Below are 22,245 nucleotides of genomic sequence, written 5' to 3'. Positions count from 1 at the left end.
AAAAGCAAATTAAACTAAAACCTAACTATTAATGGTTTCATTATAAAAGTAGAGAAGAGAAAAAGTAATGAACAATCTACACCCAAAAAACCACAAATCTCTTCATGACCTTGCAATTAAAGAGTTTCATTTTGTAAAAATTAAAAGCCCAAAACACAACTACACACAAGCCCAAATTTGACCCATAATAAAAACCAAAAAACATACTGCGTATAAATAAGCAAACAACAACAAAGAAATAGAACTAAAACATTCAGCCAACAGGAAAAATGGCAAAATCCATAGTAAAAGAAACCTTGGGAGAACTAAACAAAGAATCATTCGTGACCCTGTTAACAAAACTGATCGGAGAATCAAAGTATGTCCAAAACAATCCGCCGGAGTTAATCCCGGAGGAAGATAGAATAGTGGGTCATGTTCTTGATGTGCTTGGGCCATACAGTACTAAAACTGGGGGTGGCCCATTGATTATAAATCATGTTGCATATAAACCAAAAAGAGGGAATTTGATAGTGGAGTATCCTGGAAGTGAGCCCGGAAAGATTATCTCTTTTGTTGGAATGCATATGGATGTTGTCACTGCTAATCCTTCTGAATGGGTTTGGCCTCTCTGTATCTATATAGTATATGTATATATCATTTTTTTAATTATTATTATGATTATATATAATTGTTGTTTGATTATGATGTTGTAAGTGTTTTTTTGTTTTGTTTGTGATCTAATTTAGAACGGGGTTTATGTCATGAAATAACAATAAGCTTTTTCATAATGTTCCTCTTGGTTGTAAGTTTTTTGTTCATCTAGATAATTTTAATTTTATTTGACATGCTAAAGCCTAATTTTACCAGTTTAAAATGTTGAAAAATGTTCATGTGTCAAAATTATCTTTTGCCATATAAGCAATATTACCGATTTTAATGGTAAAATTTAAGGCTTAAATCGGAAAAATATAGTTATCATACCCCAAAATTGACCAAAAAAACTTTATAAATACCAAGATGGATGTTACAGAATGTTTATTGCTATTTTATGACACTTCCTCTATGATAGTTGCAGATATTAAGTATTTGACTTTAATCTTTGTATTGGTATTGTAGTTGAGTAAACCATATTATTGAATTAATTGTAGTTAAATCTAAGGTAAAGTGCAAGTTAAAAAGATTCCCTTTATGTTAATATGGAGTATTTTCCAGTCCTTGCTAATCTGTTTTTTAAGTAACAAGAATTTGGAATCTGCACATGTGTTTAAAGTCTTTTTTATGTATGTTTTGGATTGTTCCGTGTCCGTCCCAAAGTCATTCTCCACTGAACAAAAATATGCGGTTTTAGAAAAATGTGATTGCTGCCTCTTAATTTTAACTAAAACGACCATGTTACCCTTTATCACTTATTTAATGTGTCTTGGAGTATAAATCGAGTGTAGTATGGGAAACTTAGTCCTTTATGGATATCTATTTTTAGGACACATATTTTGGGACAATGTAAAATAGTATGCTGGACAAAAGATTTTGGAACAGGAGAGTACAAGCTAACTAGAATTTATTAGGTTTTGAGTGCGGTTGGTTTTAAGGGATCCTTTTAGTTTCTAACATATCAGCGGTTGAATAGATTATACTTCTGTCGTTTATGATATTTGAATGTTTCATATGGTCTGCAACAACGTTAACTATCTAATAGAAGAAGTTGTCTAACACGCAAAAATCTTAATATCTATTGATTATTATGCAACTTAAAACCATGGAACCATCCCATCCATACACTACCTTGCATAACCCATTTTATTACAGCTGATTAGATTTTGATTGTCTAAACTCAACTAAAGTTTAGTCCCTTGTATACATACGAAGAGGTTAAAAAGCGCTAATACATTTATTTTGTATGATGTTGTGTTTAATGATATTCTCTATCAACATTAATCTTGAAACATTGTAGTTAACTTAAGAATTTGTTGATTCTGTTGATTATCTATACATGTTGCTTAAGTTCAATACCATAAAATGATAGCGATGTTTAATGAAAAGGAAATTGCTAACGTTAAAAATATGTTAAAATATGAATGAATTATACAATATTTAAATTAATGTTAAATAAAAAAAGGGTAAATGGGTGGGAACCCTTTGGTCTCATGTACCGTCTTGGTACCCAAAGCGCACACCACATAGAACTAATGCTCGGTGACTCACCTTTTTTCACACATGGATCACAAGTAGTCAAGTATAGTTTTTCCCGTTGCCTTTGTCAAGGTTTGAACATGTGACTTGCAGCTTTCACCTATGGGTTGTGGTCACATGATGGCGGTACCAGTTATTCTATGATCAATTGGTATATAATGTTTAATATGTTTTAAGTTAAATATGAATTTGCTGATTTCGTGTCCATTTCTATGTGAATATGAATAAACTATATTTCTTTATTTATATATTATGTATTAATTATGTAAAGTTTATATCCTTATCTATGGTGACATTTTTTCTTCTGATATTAGCATTTCTTTGGGGGGAAAAGTTAGTTTGAAGTAAATTGTATGGTAATCGTCAATTGATAAATTAAGCACTGTGATTGGTCATTTGATTTTTAAGCCAACTCTCTTTTATTAATATTATAATATATCATTCAATATTAAGAAAATACAAGCGATTGTTTGGATGAAATCTGTGCATTAGTTTTTTGTAAAGGGCTGATATGAAGCGCTAAGCTTAATTTAAGTATTGTATCTTCATCCATGAAAGGCTAACTAGAATTGCATTCAGGATTTTGATCCATTTTCAATGAGCATTGATGGAGACAAGCTTCGAGGGCGTGGAACAACTGATTGTTTGGGACATGTTGCCCTTGTAGCCGAGCTTATGCGGAAGCTTGGCGAAACAAAGCCAAAGCTTAAATCCACTGTGGTTGCTGTCTTTATAGCCAGTGAAGAGAATTCTTCCATTCCAGGAGTTGGTGTTGATGCTCTTGTAAAAGATGGGCTTCTTGATAAGTTAAAAAATGGGCCTTTGTAAGTCTATTTTCTCTATTTCCTTCAATCTATCTCTAGGCATCAAAGTTATAACCCCTTTTGTCTCTTGACGAGATAAAACTTGATCATGAGGATCATGTCAAACGACGTGTATCTTCTACAAAGAGAAGTTATGATTACTTTGGTGGTAGCTATAGATTTTTTCTGTAGTATCATATCAAATCAGTACTAGGTGGCAATTTTTACTACTTTACTTATAAATGGTCAATTTGGATAATTTTACATTACTGATAGGTCAAACAGGTATATATAAAAGGCAAGCTGGCAAAACAGGAATGGGCTCATATGGGTCAAACGGGTCAATAGGAACATATTATATTTGATTTCAAAGTCCTCCTAAGTCAGTTTTATTCTTAAAAATGAGCCCATTATCAATGTGTAACGTTTGTGTTCATTTTTGACACACCATTGGCTTGTAAAATAAACAATTGCAAATTTGGACAAAAACCCAACCCACCCATTTTGCCCACTCTAATTACAGTAATCATTGTAGTGGTGTGTGTTTGTGGACATAATGGTTGAGGGTCTTATGCAGTAAACAATATGTTGTTTGATCAGGCTTTGTAAACATACCTGAACTTATTTGGTAAATTTTTAGGGGTTTGTATTCATCACTAAGCTTTAAGTTTTTTCCCCAATATCCCTCGATTTTTTGTGCGGGTCTTCTCTTAAAAGTTAAAAGCTCATCCAACATTGCATAAGACATTAATTTGCATCCTGCAAACCTCTATATCCAATCAGCTTGTATTTATCAAAGCTTAACAAACACACTTTCAGTGTTTACTTGTATAATAATTAGCCGTTATCGCCAATGGGGTTGGTGGCCCATTGGTAAGGTCTTTGACCTTGGGAGGATCCACCTGGGTTCGAGTCTCACTTCTCACATTTGTGAGGGTGGAATAATAGGGGTTTTTCGAGAGTTCTGGTTTCCAGGCATACGTGTAATTTAGGAGTAGGAGTAGAATAGAATGTCGTTCAAAAAAAATAATTAGCCTTTATCACATTACTAATGAATACTCAAAAAAGTTTCTAATAATTTACCTTTGATATCGAAACAGATATTGGATCGATACAGCCGATAAACAACCTTGCATTGGTACCGGTGGTATGATACCATGGAAGCTTCATGTTACGGGAAAGCTTTTTCATAGTGGTCTAGCACACAAGGTATCTTAAATGCAACAGTTGCCTTTGGGTAATCGTTTATGAATTCATTTAGTCATTACGATATTGAGAATTGATTCTTGGCCTAAGAATGAAACTATGAACTTAGATATTTACAATAAATGAGAAATAAGTATACTGACGATTGTTTTAATATACCCGTGCGGATGGGTTAATTACAAGAAAGATAAACATTTTATAAGCAAATTACTAATTTGACAAACAACATAGACAGTTGGTCAATGTGAAGTTGCTTTTATTCTGAAATTTACTTATTAAACATGCAATGTGGTAGTTTGGATAATCTAATCGAGTAACTACATAAATTGACCTGGATAGTTTATCAAATAGACATCTATGGTCGCGTACCTTCTAGTTCCCTAATTAGAAATTAGATCCATAAATATGTAATATGATATTCTTATGAAAGAACTATATGATCGTCTTTCTAAAGGTTAAATTTTACATATTTGCATTCCGCGTGATGTTCATCTCTGTTTCCTCCATGAATACTGGTGTAGGCTATTAATCCTTTTGAGCTAGCAATGGAGGTACTCAAAGAGATACAAACGAGGTTCTACAAAGATTTCCCTCCCCATTCTAAAGAGCAAGTTTACGGATTTGCAACACCTTCAACTATGAAACCAACTCAGTGGAGCTGTAAGTCATTAAGAACAAAAACAATCACCTTTCAATTCTTAATCTGAAGAGTCGTTTATCATTTTTCATTTTTTTTCAGACCCAGGAGGTGGAATCAATCAAATTCCTCTAGATTGCACAATTTCAGGAGACGTTAGGTTGACCCCATTTTACAAGTAAGTTCATTGATCGCTTTTTCTTGAATTTACATAGTGTAATGAAGGTGTTAGCGATTAGCGTGCCAGTGTAGTAACATATTGGTTTAATCTAATACATTTGATTGCAGCGTGCCAGATGTGATTAAGAAGCTAAATGAGTATGTAGAAGATCTAAATGCAAACATAGAGAAACTTCCTACAAGGGGACCTGTGTCAAAATATGTCCTACCAGATGAGAACCTTAGAGGGAGGTATGTCTGTACGTTTCTCTTCTTGTCTAATTTCTCTAATCTGGATCAGAAGTTGAACAATAGACAAGTCTGGCAGGCTGTACGATAAGGAACGGGAGTCAGATAGCTTATACACGGGGCGGGTTTGGTTGCAAATAACTATTGTATCCCTGGTTTCTTAAATCCTAGCATAAAAAGTACATTTCGGGGACTTTCGACCTGTCTGATCTATGTGGCATGTTCCTTTTTTATCCAACCTATTTTAACTTACCATTTTTACCTGTCATTACCTTAATTTGCCCCGTTTCTAAGTAATTTAGTTGAAATTACGAGTTTACGACCGCTAGTTTCAAGGTAGCATTAATACCTTAAACTCTTGGAAACTGCACACTTGAGGTTACTATTATAAAAGAAAGAATGCACCATTCTTTCTTGTATCCTGTGACTTGACTATATTTATTTTAAACGCCAGAATTGAAATTTCATTTGATGAGCCATCATCTGGAGTTGCATGTAACCTCGACTCTCGCGGCTTCCATGTGTTGTGCCAAGCTACTAAAGATGCCGTTGGCCATGTAAAACCGTATTCCATAACTGGAACTTTACCCCTTATTCGAGAACTACAAGTGAGATGCAACTTCCAGTTTTTTTTTTACCTTCTTTTATATAAGTTTCCTTTTTATTACTTTCTAACTATAATGAACCTTTTCATTGTAAATAGGATGAGGGTTTCGATGTTCAAACTGCAGGCTATGGTATGTTCTTGTTTCCCTTACCAGATTTACGAAAGGATACAGAATGCTAATTTTCATTTAGATATGGCCATATACACTTGTTTATCACTTTATCAGTAAATGGGTCAATTTGGGTTAACTTTTTCTCCTACAGGAATAATGGGTCTAAACTCGCCCAAAATGTATTAAAAAATATAACCCATATAATGGCTTCGTTAAAGTTTTGATTATTTATTGTAATAATAGTTAACACAATATTTTTACACAAATCAAATCTCATTTAGAAACTTACACATCCCTCATATTGCCTCATATCAGAAAGTGACCCCTTTATGACACAAACATGTTTTGATGTGTTGCCCGACCCGTCCATTTCTCCACTTGTTATTTCATCAATAGATGTATCAGTTCTGCTTTGGGTGTCACTTGTCAGATCCAAAATCTCTGAAAGTTATGTAGCTGGTTTTTATTTTGTTTATCTCGGAAGTTCTAGGGGCTATAGTGGCATTCATAATATGATCACTGAGGTTTTCTAAATTTTTTGAATAAAGTTCTTTTTAATTGCAAAGGATGTTGGATAGGATATAAGGGTAGTTTCGGCATTATACTAATAGTCAACCAGTTATGTTATTGATCCATGAGATTTCATACTTTAACATCATTGAATGAATTTGTTTGAGCAGGCTTGATGGCTACTTACCATGCCAAAAACGAGTATTGCCTTCTCTCAGACATGTGCCAAGGTTACCAGGTGTTTACAGGGATCATTGATCAGCTAGAAGAGTGATGTTTCTCCGAGTTCTCTTTTAATTCAAGATGATATCACATAAAATGAAACAAAAACGAATGCATCTAGTTTTTTTTTAGTTCAGCATCTCAGATTTTCTGGCAATGTTTGTTATTTTTCTTATGACCTTTTTGATGCTATATTATATACCAAAAATTTCATTTAAAAAAAGCTGGTAAAAATTTGTTACCTTTTAGTAAACCTCTTTCAACTCACAATTTTCTGTCAACCTTTAACCAGAATAATAATCTTTTTCTTATAGTTATATGATTTTACAAAATATTCTATACAAGTTGTTATTGCATTCACATGTAAAAGGGTTAGTAAGAGTATGGAGTTAACAAGCAACTAAAAAAGAACATTTATAATCAAATATATACAGTGAATAATTCACGTTCATATGTGGCACACTTACGAAATACAATGTGAGAAAATTCTTTATATTTCAAATGTAGGAACTTTGTCCCAAGGAGTATTAGTTTTTGCCTGATAAACAACTCTTTTGAGAAAACTTCGATAAGGATCTTCCTCGCGCTTCCTTATTAAATAAGCAATATTCTTTTCAACCTCACTTTTTATTAGCAAGTACATTGCTTGTGAAATTTCTTTGTCATTCAGAATCTTCTCCATTCCCTTTGTTTTTATAGGTTTTCCAAATAGATAATAAAACCGGCCAGGTATTTTTGGCAAAACAAATGGAAAATGAGCTGGTTGGTTAGCAACCTCCCCCTCTTCAGCTTGCCTGTTACCATAAGAATACAAACAAAAAATTGAAACTGATAAATACAGTATTTTTCTGTGTCTAATCTTTAATTTGAGGGCAGTTTTAATTTAGTTATTCATAAATGGATCATTTTGGGTTATAATCCATTTTTAATGGGTAAAATTACACATATTAGCTAAACTGGAAACAAAATGAGCAGGTCAAATGGGTTAAATAGGTAAGTGTACAGTGTATTCAATATGTTTAAGACCTTCTAAAATCATATTTTAACAAATTAATATGTTATAAACCAAAAGGAGAATGTAAGTTGGTCGGCCCAATTCCACGCCAGATGGCCCAGATATACCAACAATTAACTCACTTTTGTTTTGACCCATTACCCTACCCAACCCAACCATTTAGACACTCCTAGATATGTTTGAGCTGTAAATGAGCATGACCATAATTATCAGTGCAAATATAAGTGGATAATACATCTGGGTCCATATGGTTTCTTCAACTGCTTTTACCAAATAATATTTTTAGAGTCCCCGTTACTATCTTTAACTAAAAAAGTATCATCAGAGATGAAATTCCGAATGTCCTTGACGCCAAAAAAAAGATCATATTTAAGAGATAGTTAAACATTTCATTTAATCATCTCGGCTAATCAGATGGCGTAGTTAACACTAAAAATAAACATTAAGAGAAATCCAGATTTACCTTAACTGAACCATTTGTTCATTAAGCTCCTCTAAATAGGTATTGACTCCAGGAATTTTCATCATATCGTCATAATCTGCGATCATCTGTAAAAAGTTTCGAATATCTAAATATCATACAGATTAAGATACATGCATAAACAATGGGTCAATGGTTCACAGTGTTCAATATTACATATTCATTTCTGCTTAATATTAGTCCACAAGTTTCCTTTAGCTTGTTAGTGGTAAAGGGTGTTCTTATCACATGATCAGTAGTTAAACAATTTTATAACTCCGTGTTTGTTATGCCAAAAATTGCAACTTTTTCAAGAAACGATAGGTTGACTATAATAGCCATCACACACACAGCCTCTACTGGTTTTCTAGAGTAAAATTTTAGTATAAACGACTAATCATGACATTCTAGAAAAAGACAATGCATAAAAAGTCGAAGATAATGCTTACTTCTGATATATCATCTTCGCCAATGGATCCAAAAGGTATGATAGTTGCCCCAAATTTTGCTGCCATCCTCACAAATTCTTGTTTTTCAGGCCAAAATATCTTGTGAACTTCACCCTGAGAAGCACAAAAACACAAACAATGTGATTATTGAGAATTTTCAATTTGCAAAAATCGAATCAAATGAATATATAAGCAAATGAAGTGACAGACCTTACGGTGGAGGGCCTCTCGTGAGCCACCAGGATAAAGCAATATGTATGAATCAGCAGATAACAGTTTGAACATATTGATTGCAGTGACAGGCAATAATCCAAATACTCTAAACCAAATGGAAAGGTGTGGTATCCCAGAGTCGTTATCAAGTGTAAGATTTTGTGGGTGGCCTAGCCCACGTAGCATTTTGTGTTTTTCTTTCAAAAACTGTAGATACAGTATAAAAAGATCGAGCCCCATGAGCATGTGATTACCAACAAACAATACAGGGCCATCATTTGGAATCCCGGTCAATCCACTCACTATTGTTCCATCTTCCAAAGTTGAAAGCATTACCGGACTGGTAGCAACTTGGTACAACCTGCATTACATTGTTTCAAGACATCGGAAACAACGCTAAGAATGTAACAGTTCACAAACCATAAACATACTTGATTATATTAAGGTTAATAGCTTTTCCCTGAAGGCCAGAAGAAAAAGGAGCAATTTGAGGTGGCAACATGGGTGGGTCAATCAGATTAGGTAATTCCTGTGGGTCAATATGAATTATATTTTTTTACCTTTCTGTCCAAAAATTCAACATATATATAGAAGAAACTATCAGCTATGATTGCACTAAGTTATACTATTTCAATAACAATAATAAAGGTTTTTGAATAAGATATTAAGACGTTTTTATGGATTTTAAATACAACTTCGGACCCATTTCATCCTTTCAACCCGTTTGACTTGTTTCTTTTTTAAGCTGAGTTTGTAATCCTACCCGTAGAACCAATAAAGATAATGCATACTCTGAATTGACCCGTTGGTAAGTAAATGGGCCATAGTTTCCACCTCTTGGAAAATGATAATAAAAAAACTATTTAAACGCGTATGGTACTCGCACATTGCGGCGGATATCATATATGGCGGTGGTCGGGGTGTTGGTGATGATAGACGACAGCGGTGGTTATTGGCAGAAATAAAGGGGGTGTGTGTTGTTTTGATATATAGAAGGAAAGAATATTTTGTGCGTGTGTTGTTTTGGCAGAGAGAATAGGTATATTTGTGTTTTGTTTTAAGGGAATGGTAAGTTGGTAATTTTCCATGTCCCAAGAATTCTAAACTTTCAACACCACCCTTATAATATTTATAAGAGAATATAGATAAAACGAGTCATGATTTAGTAAGTGTTTGACTACCAGTGTCCTTCAGATTCCTTTTTATACTCTGACATACTGGGAGGTATATAGTCCTTGACCAAATCATGACTTGAGGAACGACGGTACTTTGTAGAACCTTTAATTATCGTCATTAACTTATAATCACTTTCCTGCACTATCAATACAGTTATACAAATAAGTCAACTAATATATATTTCATTGCATTCTTCCTTGGCCATTCGGAGAATAACCTCATGTGGTCATGATCATATCACCAAAAATGTTGCCACTTAAATATAAGAATTCACTTACCAATAGGGGTTGGTGATGGTTGCCTTTTAAGATACATATTCTGCAATTCTGTAATGATTTTGCAAGCTTTTGCGCCTCATCTTTACTAGGGAGGAGCTTATCTCTATTACTGAAATGATATGTCAGCAAATTAAGAAACCCAAATGCTAGATGAAATACTTCAACATTATACAAATTCAAGTTGCAAGTAATTTTTTTTTCCCTTCCAATTTTAGACATATTGAGTAAATACTTTCCACACATGATGATCATGACATTTTGTAAACCCTAAATAGTCTAACAAGTATAATGTGACTGAGGCTGGTATTTTCTAAATCATATTTTAGTCGAATATAAAATTAATGACCTATGACAAAATGAAACAGACACATGATCAACATAAGGAATATCTGCATTAATTGAGGAAGATAGGAACCTGGCCAACACCAATATTTCAGCCGTAATGGCATGAAGATAAGAATTAGCATAAGTCGCAGCTGACTGAAATAGCTTTAATCTCCAAATAAGCGTGTCTTTTGTTAATAGATCACCTATATCCTGACAAGGAATAACAACATTAGCAACAAGCATTAGTATATTATAAACTTATAAAAAAGGCCACATACTCGTATTGCAGATAGGTAGATAGCACTTAAGGCACCATGGAATATATTAGGCAGAGCCTCGAAAAGGAAAAGTAAAGTTGGCAATCGTGACCTCTCAAAAGATGTTGCTGAAATACATAAGAAAGCAGATCAAAAAAGATGGATGATTAAAATAAACAATTATGACCCATTTATAAATAAGCCAGACAATTTGAGGTATACTTTACCAGGCAAATGGGCAAAGTTTTAAAATTTCACTAAAAAAAGTAGATTGAATGAGTCAAACTGGTTGAAAGTCGCTGAAAGTGTATTCATATTTCATAATGCATAAAGCAGCTAAGTTGTTGATCATATTAAAGACATTAATACTTAAAGAACTTAAGAAAGTATAAGGCAGAAGTGTACATATATAATTGGCCCAAAATGCCCAGTTTGCCACCTCTAGAATGAATGTATCTAGGAATGACATCAGAATTTAGACAGGAGGTTAAAAAAAGGACCTGGATTTACTAGTATAATTACTAGGTCTATTGTAGGATTACGAGCAGCAACTGCAAGAGCTAAACATCCTCCAAAGGAATCTCCAACCAGATAAATAGGCTTTTTCGAAGATGCAGAATGCTCAAATCTCACACTTTCTTCAACCAACTGAATCAAATCTTCATACAACACAGGCTCATGAATTAATACACTTAATGTTCATTTGCAATGGCCAAATGTTCAAAATGCTGATGAAATATATAAGTGGAAAACCTCCTTAATCGCCAGAGGTATATAAATGAAAGCAGATGCCAAAAGTAGTCCACTTTTTTCATTATGCCAAAATTAATTTTAAAAGTAAAGATTTTTGGCCAGAGGTATATATGAATATGAACACGTCACAGATAAAGACATTAATTAAAGATAAATACCTTCAAGTGGTGTTCTATCTTGGACGGGAATATGCAAAGATCGAACTTCAAAAAATCTGCAATCAGTTTTTTAGTGCTTATTATAAAATCCAGCATTGCAAAATGGTATTTATATGATTCAACAAAAGTAGAACTCTTTTGATATACAAAGGAATATCAAATTCATGACGAACAACAAAAAACTTACTTCCCGAGAGCTTTCTCATGCAACATGAGTCCCAATCCAAGACCATCCAAACCTGTACACATGAACTATATTATACCGCAAACATTCTAACGAAATGCTTATTGTATTAATCAAAGACCAAGTAATAAAACTCAGATTACCCGGCAAGTACAAAAGAACCGGTGAATCATTGAACTGTCTACCACATGAAACAGGACAAAACCATCGTGGCGGTCCTCCATCAGGTTTACTGAACTCCTTGGCTAATTTATAAAAGTCTTCTTTACTTTGACTCCCATAGCCATCCTCCCACAACGCTTCTAGATTTTCAAATTGATTTTCCTTTGTCTTATTTTCAACAACTTGATGACTTAATGGTTCAGACACTAATACTTCTGGAGCCCGAGTGGATAAACTTCTAACATAAACAGTTGGCCTAGATTTACATGTTACATTTAAGGCAAGACAATGTGGAACAAAAATATTGTTTGTAGTCAGTATCATTGTTTCTTCAAGATGATTAGTTGAATATGGTTTCGAAATGTGTATACATTATATATTGGTGCAATATCAATACATACACTAAGAAGAAACAAAATGTGAGAGTAAGACGATATCTTTAAGGAAGGAACTTGTGCGGCTGAATATTTTGACAGCAAAACAAAATTGTTATTGAGAAGTATATGAAATAAGATTGATGAAAGACAAATATGATCAGAATATGCTTGACCGAAATATACATAACTCAACCCGGATAATAACATGCAGAAACTTTGATATATTGATTTAACCTTGCTTTTCACTTAACTTTGATCAAGTGTGGCAATACAGTAACTTAGAACATTTCTAAATGCATAAACATATTTGATTATTTTCACCTCCCCGGAAAGCCCACATCGCATGGGCTCATCACCACGCCGAGATGGGGCTTCCACTCTGTAATCAGTGTGGTTACGCTACCATCACCACTTTCGTTATCGTGTTCTAATAAAGGTTTTTATGACACATAAACAACCAGTTAAAAGCTAAAGACCAGAACATATTCCGGTCAATATCTCGTACTAGTACTTTTTAATGACTCAAAGTTCCCAATAGCGAAGTTTATGTTTTTATGATTTAAGTCTGATAAAATTTTGATATGAAAACAAAGTTAACGTTTATTTTATTCTATTATCATTCATTGTGCTTTGGGGCCGACTTTTCCAACCAAACCACGCATCCATCCAAAGGTAAATAACAAACTCCGTGGCACTCATTCCATTTGGTGGTTGTGTGTTAAAACTTAAAAATATGTCGTCTTGTAATTATCTAGAAATTGCCTCTTTTTTTTTTGTTTGTTTGTTTTACTATGGAAGTGTCTTTTGGCCATTTTGTGAGAAAAAAGAAAAAAAATAATCAAATCATAATTTTTCGAATGATACAACTATGTTTATCTTTACCGTTACCCTTTGTTTATGTTTAATTCTCTTTGAGGAACTACACAATACGAGTATAACATATTATGTGTCCAAAAACAAGCACCTACCTTATAAGTAGGAGGTTTTGGGTTCAAGACATATAGGAAGTCTTTCTATGAAGGCTTGGCTTGGGTATACCCAGGTTCAAGTCTAAAGAGACAGGGTTTACCCCCATTGATCGTTGTGTCTTCGGGCGGATTAGTAGGGGGTTTTCCCACCGTCGGGTATTTGAAATAGACATTTCTACTTCGAGGGAGCTCTCTAACGTGGACCCGGTTAAGACAACGTATGTTAGACCTCTCGCTGTCGTATCGCGACACGAAGTTCTCAGGCGAAATTCACTTTTAAAAAAAATTGTGTCCAAAAACAATAATAATCAGATTTGAAGTGAGGTTCATATGTAGACACATCTAACAAAAGACATACGAAAAGACATGAAAGATATTAATGAATTTTAAAGGATAAATAGATGGAACAAGTCCAAAGCAATCGAATTTCATCTCTTTCATTACATTACTGTTGTATGATTTGTATAAGTATCCGTAACTAGAATTTCACATTTACGTTGCGTTTCTTCCATTATTCCGTCTATCGTCCATATATATCTTTAACAGCCAAACCACATAATGAGTTTAAGTCCGTTCCTAGCGTTTACCACTGAGTTAAAAATGATCGTCTAAACTATTTCTTAAGGGTGTTATTATGAATCTATGATTATCCCCCGACTGTTCTTTTTTAATGAGTTGGTCAACCTCATAACTACAATCAATCTATTCATCTTCTAATCAACTTTCTTTTGTGAGAATTATATATTATGTAAGGGTGGTAGGTAAAGAGACCAATGTCCCTTTAAAATTTAAATTTTGTCATGTATTTTAAAATTTTTATAGTTTTTTAAAATTAATCTATAGGCTTTTAATATTTTATCTATGATACCGCCTCCATCGATCCAATCTAACATAATAATCAATTATTTAAAAATTTTAGTTTTTATTTAACAACTCTATTATTATAATATATAGTTTTGGAAATTTTAAAATATAATTTTACTTGGAAAAAAAATAAAATAAAATTTTGTAATCGTCAATGGAATACCGATCTTGGTTTGCTTTTGTTTTGAAAAACAACTGAAAATAAAGGTACCAATATGGTATTATTTAGCCAAAAAACATAAATCAATCTAGGGTTTAACATTCCAACCAAACCCCCTCTCTATTTTTTTGTGCAGATATATATATACACACACACAGAAAAAAACAATAATGAGTGATGAAGAAGAAAATGGCAGTAAAAACAATAATAATGAAAAAGGGGGTTACGAGAGCTACGTGGTGGTACACAACATAGCAAAGAGGCACAATGTTGGGACATTAGCTCGTAGCGCCACCGCGTTCGGCGTGACGGAGCTCATTCTTGTTGGCCGCCGTGATTTCAACTCTTTTGGGAGCCATGGATCAACTTCTCATGTCCGTTTTCGCCATTTTTACACCCTCTCTGATGCCTGTAAATTTCTCAAGGTCTCTCTCTCTACTTACTTTATGATTTTCCATTTTTCTATATATCTATATATATGAATCTATCTATATCTATACTACATTATAAAGCATTAGTTGATAACCCTACAATGCCCCTCCATTCTATTCAAAGTCCCTCGAAGGATTCGGTTATAAGAATGAAAGTTAAATGATGTCTAGTCTAGTTGGTCAGAGGCACTCCCGGTTTTACCCAAGGTCTTGTGTTCGATCCTTTGGGATGGAAAACCTTGTGTTCGATCCCATAGTCAATATCTGGTTGTCTAGGGTACGTGAAAGGCTTCACCAATATACAGTGAGGTTTTCCTGAATATTCGGAAAAAAATGATTTATACAGAAATATAAGACAGATGAAACAATACGGAAACCAGCATGAAACAAATTTAGACCTTATTGGAAAGCTATGTTTTTTGTTTGCATATGTTCTCCGGACAACCTCAATTTGAAAAATTTGGAAAATTTTACAGGAGAAAGATTGTGATATATGCGGTGTGGAGATTACTGACAACGCGACTGCTGTAAATGGACACCCATTTAAGAAAAGTACAGCTTTCCTTCTCGGTAACGAGGTATCACAATCTTATTATTTGTATTTCTGTAGTTTTTAAGTTGGTGCTTTTAGCAAAGTAAGTTTTCATAATATTATTTGACATGTAGGCTCTAGATTTTATTTTTTTTTATGGTAATCATGGGTGTCTTACTTGCTTTGCGAGCAGACTAATCCCAAAGGCTGACTTGTTTTGCGAATTGCGAGCCTAGAGTCAGACTAAGTGAGCCTCTATGGCCACTAGGTGTTTCTTTTGGTAATCATGGATCGAGATTGTAACCGCCAGGGAGTTTCACCCTTTTGGAGACACTTGCCCAACCAATGGACCATCACTCCAGTGGTTTGTAGGCTTTAAATTTTAAATCTTATAGATACATATTACCAAGAAGAAGTGTGTTTTACATGTTTAACCTTTTATTTTCTATAACTTTTGGGAATGGAAGGAGTACAAGACTACAATATTACTGCCAATGTTACCTGACTACCCACGTGGCTGAGTGATTTCTTTCCTTGCTTAAATTGTAATTACATTGATCTATTTTTCCACCACAAATTATGCATACGAAGTTTCATGAAAGTTTATTTCTTGATGAAAATTTGATGTGTCTCTTGAAAATATTTCTTATTTGAAACCAACGACTGTGCGTTCCCTTTTGTTTGGATTACTGAGCATCTCATTGTTTAATATTTTCATTAAAATCAAAGATATCATTCATAATGGGATAAAAAAATGTATCAATGGAAATGTCCTTAGTATATTGTGTTCCAACTTCCAACCCAATAATCTTGTCAAGACATTGCTTTGAAATCTGGGATCGCTATTCTGATGGTCTTCACTCATTACCATTTTGCATGTTATGTTTTCGGTGAAAATTAGGAGGCAATTCTGACAATTACGTATAAATGGGTTGATTTGGGCTATGACTATTACGGATGAATCTGATCATAATTGTAAAACCTTCTATGTCACTTTATGACCCAATGCGTTTCTAACCAATTTGACTAATAACCTGTATTCTGTTACTTAACACGGCCAACCCACTCAATCACTCAACCACCCATTTTGCTAATCTAAGTAAGATTGTTTCTGTCCTTCATCTTAAGTGTGCATTACACTCAAAGTGTAGCTGTTATCCTATTTCAGGGGAGTGGATTATCTGCTAAAGAATGTGAAGTTTGTGACTATTTTGTTTATATTCCTCAATATGGTTGTGGCACTGCTTCTTTAAATGTCACTGTTGCAGCTTCCATTATTCTACATCACTTTGCAGGTAAAATTTGCCTTAATAACTTCAGTTTAAGTTGAATTTGAGCACAAGCTGCATTATAGCATTGTCCGAAATTTTTACTTAGATTACCTTTTAAGTTGCACCTTCTCATTTGTTTGCATCAACTTTAAAGGCTTTTTATGATTAACTTAGCATTATGAATTTCCATAGACAAGTGGCCAATTTAAGTAAAGTGGTTTGCATTGATAAAAAGAGGTTGTGTAGACTGTAGAGTACTTGGTAATTGAGTCATTTTGTATTAAATGTTGAATGGATGCTTTGAGTGACAGAAAGTTATCATCTCAACCCTGTGTCTGGAACAAGAATTGAAAATTCCAAATAACAACAAAATCATCAATTATGAATTATACAAACAAACACTATGCATATAACGTAATTGTATCTACTTAATAACTGATAATATAATCATGACATTTTCAATACCTTGACCTGTAAATATATAATAGCCATATCGATAAAAGAACCAAAACATATGAGGACATTCCTACAAATATTTTTAACCAAAAAGATGAACTACAACCTTAATAGCTTTAACGGATATGCTCTTTGGTGATACCACAGTCAACATGCTTAAGCTCAAATAAATAACCAAATTAAAACATAGCTTTTAGGGTTCTAGTTATTATGTTATGGTCTGCATTATATCATGAGTGTAAATTACAAAGGTATGAGCCCCACGAATATTCTTATGATTTCATCCCGCATTTGCAATAAATAAGCGAGCATACATATCAAATCTCAGTTTTAGAAATGAACTTAAAATTTAGTGCAAATCCAACCTTAGTGTCTAATCTACTGTCATAGACTAATCATTCGTTTAAATTGCACACGTAGTCCCTAAACATGATTAACATCCTTGTCTCCGTAAGTCCCAATATTCATTCATTTAAGTTTACTGAGTATCGGAGTTTGTAAAAAGATAGGTCTAGAGGCTTTGACTTCTATTGTTTTCCAGAAACAGTGACTCTGCTGCTGTTCGGACCTTCTTTTTAATTGTCTTGAGATTTTGTCAATTGATTTTGGTTCTTATTTTATCCAATATTGTTTTAAACATTGATTTGGCATCATTAAGGGTGTTTCAGAACAAAATCTTATCTCCAAACAATTTGGAAGCCACATTTTTTGATTATGTGTATACTTGTATAAGTTCATCATTTGAGCATTTCATGAAAATAATTATATATTATTAATGTATTCACAGCCTTAGATCCAAAACATCATAAATTGTTAATATTTTCACACCCTTAGATCCGTAAATTATTAATCATCAAGAGTTTTTAATTAAACGCCAATGCCCAGAGTTGAACCGGAACCTTCAAAAAGGCAAAGCCTCCCACCTCCCCTTTGGACCACTAGACCAAGAGCTCATTGGCATGAGAAAAATTCAAAATTTTAGAGGTGTAAGAAAGCATGGCATCTTATAAACGTAAAAATCTATTGAAAATTCTTTATGTCGATCTTTACTACATATTACCCATGTCCCAATAAAGTAGCACATGTGAGTGTGAGAAACCTTAAGGTTCCATTGTTCTCAATCATATGTCCATATATGCTTGCATCTAGTTTATAAGGTCTGTAGTTACATCTTATTTTCTTACAACGTCATTGTGGCAAGTTATTAACCACTCTGAATTAGTTGTTGCTCTTTATCTGATGGATGTTTTATTGCTTCAGTTTGGGCAGGATTTCCTGAGCGAACCCGTGAAGGGAACAAGTTTGTGGTGGCAGAAAGACCCGCCCTTCAAATGGGGCGTAACTTCTGTAATGAATCAGCAGAATCTGTGACAGAAGAACGCAAGCTTAAAAGAGAAAATGATGCCATAAACGGTTTTTTTGATGAAATGGAAGAAAATGATTCTTCTAGTAATAATCTTCTTGATGCTGTTTTTGGAGATTAATTTATAGAATCTTTTCGTTTCACTTGGCTACTTTGAATGTTGAAAGTACGGGTTTTTATAGTTAACTGGGTTGGAAGTTGGACTTCATTATAGGAATTTTATTACGTTGGTGGGTTGGAAGGTAGACTTTAGTTGTAGCAAATTTGTTACGTTAGTGCTTCATGAGTTATATCATTAGGTAAAATGTTGTTTTGTGAAACTAAGACCGATGTCAAGGTTATTCGGTTTTTGGAATGCTTATATAGATTGTTATACCATATTTGCAGAATTACATTATTATATTTTAATTGGCAGTGTTCAGATTTTGAGATCGGAAAGGAGTGATTGAAAGGAATAATAGGATAAATTTTTAAATTTACTAATTCAGAGTGCATAGAAACTAATAGATAAGTATAAGTATGCATACAATAAAAAATTCCTGTGGCTTAAATGCGTACATGAACATTCTATTAACGAGAAGGAAAGTGATACATCCGCAGGTTTTATTTCCTTACGTAACAATACATGTTTTTTTTTTAAGAAAAAGGTAATTGGATGATAACAATACATGTTTTATAAGTACATTATATGTGGAACATTGCTCTTCATTGGATTACGGCACATCTATTTAACAAAATGAATCTGATATGGTGACTTCAGATAAAATAAAAGTATATCCTATCTAATGTAAAAAATATTGGAAAAGTTTTTATACAAGTTGGTATAGTATTGAGTATGTCGGGACATTTAGTGGCATCAATGAATATTATTCGTTGGGTGGATCGACCGGTTAATCACTTAATTGCAATATTAGTGGTTTATAATGTTTATAAAACATTATTATTAGTTCTTGCAGGGTTAGTTTAGTTTCATCTGTTACGAAGCTATCTTATGAAAACTAAAAAGGTGAAAATAAAAGACTCCGTAAATAGTTGAATTTTGAGTTAGTTTGAATTATAGAATATAGTTTGAATTATAGAATATGAAGATATCTAATGTCAACCATAATTTTTTTAGCTAGCATTTAAAAAAAATGTTTTAGCTAATATAAAAATTGCACAAAACAACTTAATGTTTTGTTTGTTGCTAGAAATATTTATAAAGAAATACTCAATAGTTAAATTTTTTGGTGTTTTAAGGTCAATATGCGTATATTTGGCATGCACAAGAGTTTATGAAAACTTGAACTTTTGGTTTGCAGAAAATTTTGTTTAACAAAAACTTGGTTTGATTCTCAAAAAATGTAAACTCCTAAATCATATCCTCATTTGAGTTTATATAAAAGTTAACCCAAATTATATCAAAGCTATTTATCTAGCGTTCATTATAATACGGAACAATAAACAAGTAAACTAATAACATTACACCTAAAATCAAAACAGAACAATATCACAAGTTGTTAAGCACTAAGATTGAGGTTAAGCCTATGAATTAATTAACTTTAATAAAAAATGGCATCACATTATAAATTTATATTTATATTTATACTTTATATAAAAAAAGATAAATGCCACAATTATAAGCAAGATTCAGTTGACCCTCTTTAAAAGCAAGGGTCGAGTTCTTCCAAGCCGTGCGTCACGTCACATGATATTCTCAACTTTTATTTAATTAACATCTAAAAATAAATAAAAAATTATACCTATAGAACTCAAATTTTAAACATAAAAAAAATAAATTATACACATCATTTTGCTTCATATCTATTATTAATAGTAATCCCCACATATCCTTCTGTCCCCCCTCCCTAAATCCTTCCCATGGACGACAAACCCGAATCCTCTCCGGCTGCCGGCAACACCCTCTCACCACCACCACAACCCGTCGTGCCACCGTCACCACCACCGGGCCTAACCCAAGAAGAATTCAACAACTTAAACTCAACCATCAAAGAGTTCCACACTTACAAGCTAGTAAAACCAACAACACAATGTTCATCTTTACTAGCACAACATATCGATGCACCCGCAGATGTCGTGTGGTCCATAATTCGCCAATTCGACAAGCCACAATTGTATAAACATTTTATCAAAAGTTGTAAAGTGACAACAACAACACAAGGAGAAGGATCAACATCGTCACAAATAATGAGACAAGGTTGTACTCGTGATGTTGTTGTTATTTCTGGATTGCCAGCTGATACTAGTACGGAACGTTTAGATGTCCTAGATGACTTGAGACGTGTGATGGTCTTCACTAATATAGGTGGTGAACATAGGTTAAGGAATTATCGTGCTGTCACAACCGTACATGAGGTTTCTCCAATCAAGACTATTGTTTTGGAATCCTATGTTGTTGATGTCCCCGATGGGAATACCGAGGAAGATACTAGGTTTTTTGCTGATACCGTTGTCAGGTTAAATTTACAAAAGCTAGCCTCGGTTACTGAAGCCATTGCATCTGCTGGCAACGACCCTAACAAGGTTGTTGTCGGCTAAATTGAAAGGTGATATTTATCTTTCAAATTTACTTTGAATTATTTGATGAAAAGAAATGAGATGATGAAGAAGAAAAGTGTTATTTTCTTTTTATTTAAATGTCGAACATTTCTATTCTATTATTTTTGGTGGAATTACAAAAATGCACCTTGGTTGTTTAGTTGAAGTGACATTCCATTATTGTCAAATGCTATGGTATGCTACATTGGGTGGGATTGTTATAGTCAAAGTTTGTTGTGTATGATGCTGTAATGTCTCCTTATATCCAATTGTTTCACATTACGATTTACAAAGAATGGGTCAATTATTTTATCTTCTCTATTTTGCACGTACATTGTGCCAAAGTAACCACTCATTAGTTCGTTACGAAAAAACAAGTTGCTTTTTAATTAGTTAATTGCAATTATATACCGTAAGGTTGGAGAAATGGAGCACATTTAAAAGTTAATAAGCATTGTAGATAACACGTACGAGGCTTAAGCACCTATCAACAGTTCAACACATTAAAAGGAATTTTTTTTTTTTTCTTTTAATGACAAATTATCATACTCCCAGGCTAACCGAAACTGAAAGCCTAAGATTTTTTAAAATACTTTTTAATAATTCATTCTCACAAATGTAAAAATTGAAGTCAACTCAAATCAAAATGTAAATATCAAAACTTTATGAAAAAAAAAAAAGAAACCACGTAATTTTCCTTTAAACCCGTAATTGACAAGTACTTTAAAATGCAAAATACAAGATAGTCCCGTATCCAATCCAATCCAATAGTATTTTTAAACAAATCGATTGTCATAGATAATTCTCTATTATTTTGATAACTTCAACGCTAAAACACGAGAATGGTCCCCAAATGAATATTAAATTTGCATATACAATGAAATGAATGGACCTATTGGAACATACAATGATGTGGTCCATGCGTGATTCGTTTTCTACAAGTAGGCGTATCTACGCCAAGTATCTAGTTTCACACCACATCTAGAGGTTTAAATTAATACTCATAATTATTTATGTGCCCAAAAATATACTTACCAACACTACTCATATAGGATAAAATATGTTTCTTTAAATCTTGTTTTAAGCAAGGTTTTTTTAAACATAGTAATAATCTCTACTTTCTATATCAAGTTATTAACTATGTTTAAAACTATAAAAAATAATTATTAAATGGTT

General features: G+C 33.3%; 4 protein-coding genes across 4 annotated transcripts; 3 read left to right on the top strand and 1 right to left on the bottom strand.

Annotated features, from left to right (window-relative positions):
• Positions 1 to 236: 236 nt before the first annotated feature.
• LOC122605271 (acetylornithine deacetylase) lies at positions 237 to 6,930 on the top strand. The gene is made up of 9 exons (XM_043778183.1): positions 237 to 599; positions 2,752 to 2,996; positions 4,076 to 4,184; positions 4,703 to 4,841; positions 4,921 to 4,996; positions 5,107 to 5,229; positions 5,681 to 5,834; positions 5,930 to 5,963; positions 6,626 to 6,930. Exons 1-9 carry the CDS (start codon positions 270 to 272, stop codon positions 6,727 to 6,729), a joined length of 1,314 nt encoding a protein of 437 aa, XP_043634118.1. The 5' UTR covers positions 237 to 269; the 3' UTR covers positions 6,730 to 6,930.
• A 142-nt stretch (positions 6,931 to 7,072) lies between these two features.
• LOC122593481 (acyltransferase-like protein At1g54570, chloroplastic) lies at positions 7,073 to 12,433 on the bottom strand. The gene is made up of 12 exons (XM_043765901.1): positions 12,091 to 12,433; positions 11,951 to 12,002; positions 11,764 to 11,819; positions 11,353 to 11,511; positions 10,874 to 10,980; positions 10,684 to 10,805; positions 10,269 to 10,377; positions 9,996 to 10,126; positions 8,812 to 9,175; positions 8,602 to 8,715; positions 8,156 to 8,241; positions 7,073 to 7,471 (listed from the first exon to the last, which is right to left on the bottom strand). Exons 1-12 carry the CDS (start codon positions 12,431 to 12,433, stop codon positions 7,168 to 7,170), a joined length of 1,947 nt encoding a protein of 648 aa, XP_043621836.1. The 3' UTR covers positions 7,073 to 7,167.
• A 2,137-nt stretch (positions 12,434 to 14,570) lies between these two features.
• Positions 14,571 to 18,939, top strand: LOC122584975 (putative TrmH family tRNA/rRNA methyltransferase). Its single transcript, XM_043757068.1, has 4 exons — positions 14,571 to 14,903; positions 15,386 to 15,487; positions 16,610 to 16,736; positions 18,429 to 18,939. The coding sequence occupies exons 1-4, from the start codon at positions 14,649 to 14,651 to the stop codon at positions 18,650 to 18,652; spliced, it is 708 nt and encodes a 235-aa protein (XP_043613003.1). The 5' UTR covers positions 14,571 to 14,648; the 3' UTR covers positions 18,653 to 18,939.
• A 1,375-nt stretch (positions 18,940 to 20,314) lies between these two features.
• Positions 20,315 to 21,381, top strand: LOC122581413 (abscisic acid receptor PYR1-like). Its single transcript, XM_043753646.1, has one exon. It carries the CDS (start codon positions 20,392 to 20,394, stop codon positions 21,067 to 21,069), a length of 678 nt encoding a protein of 225 aa, XP_043609581.1. The 5' UTR covers positions 20,315 to 20,391; the 3' UTR covers positions 21,070 to 21,381.
• Positions 21,382 to 22,245: the final 864 nt, after the last annotated feature.

Source organism: Erigeron canadensis, chromosome 1 (assembly GCF_010389155.1).
Source record: "Erigeron canadensis isolate Cc75 chromosome 1, C_canadensis_v1, whole genome shotgun sequence".
Taxonomy (NCBI): Eukaryota; Viridiplantae; Streptophyta; class Magnoliopsida; order Asterales; family Asteraceae; genus Erigeron; species Erigeron canadensis.
Note: the sequence above shows the minus strand (reverse complement) of the source record. Positions and strands in the feature narration are given on the sequence as shown.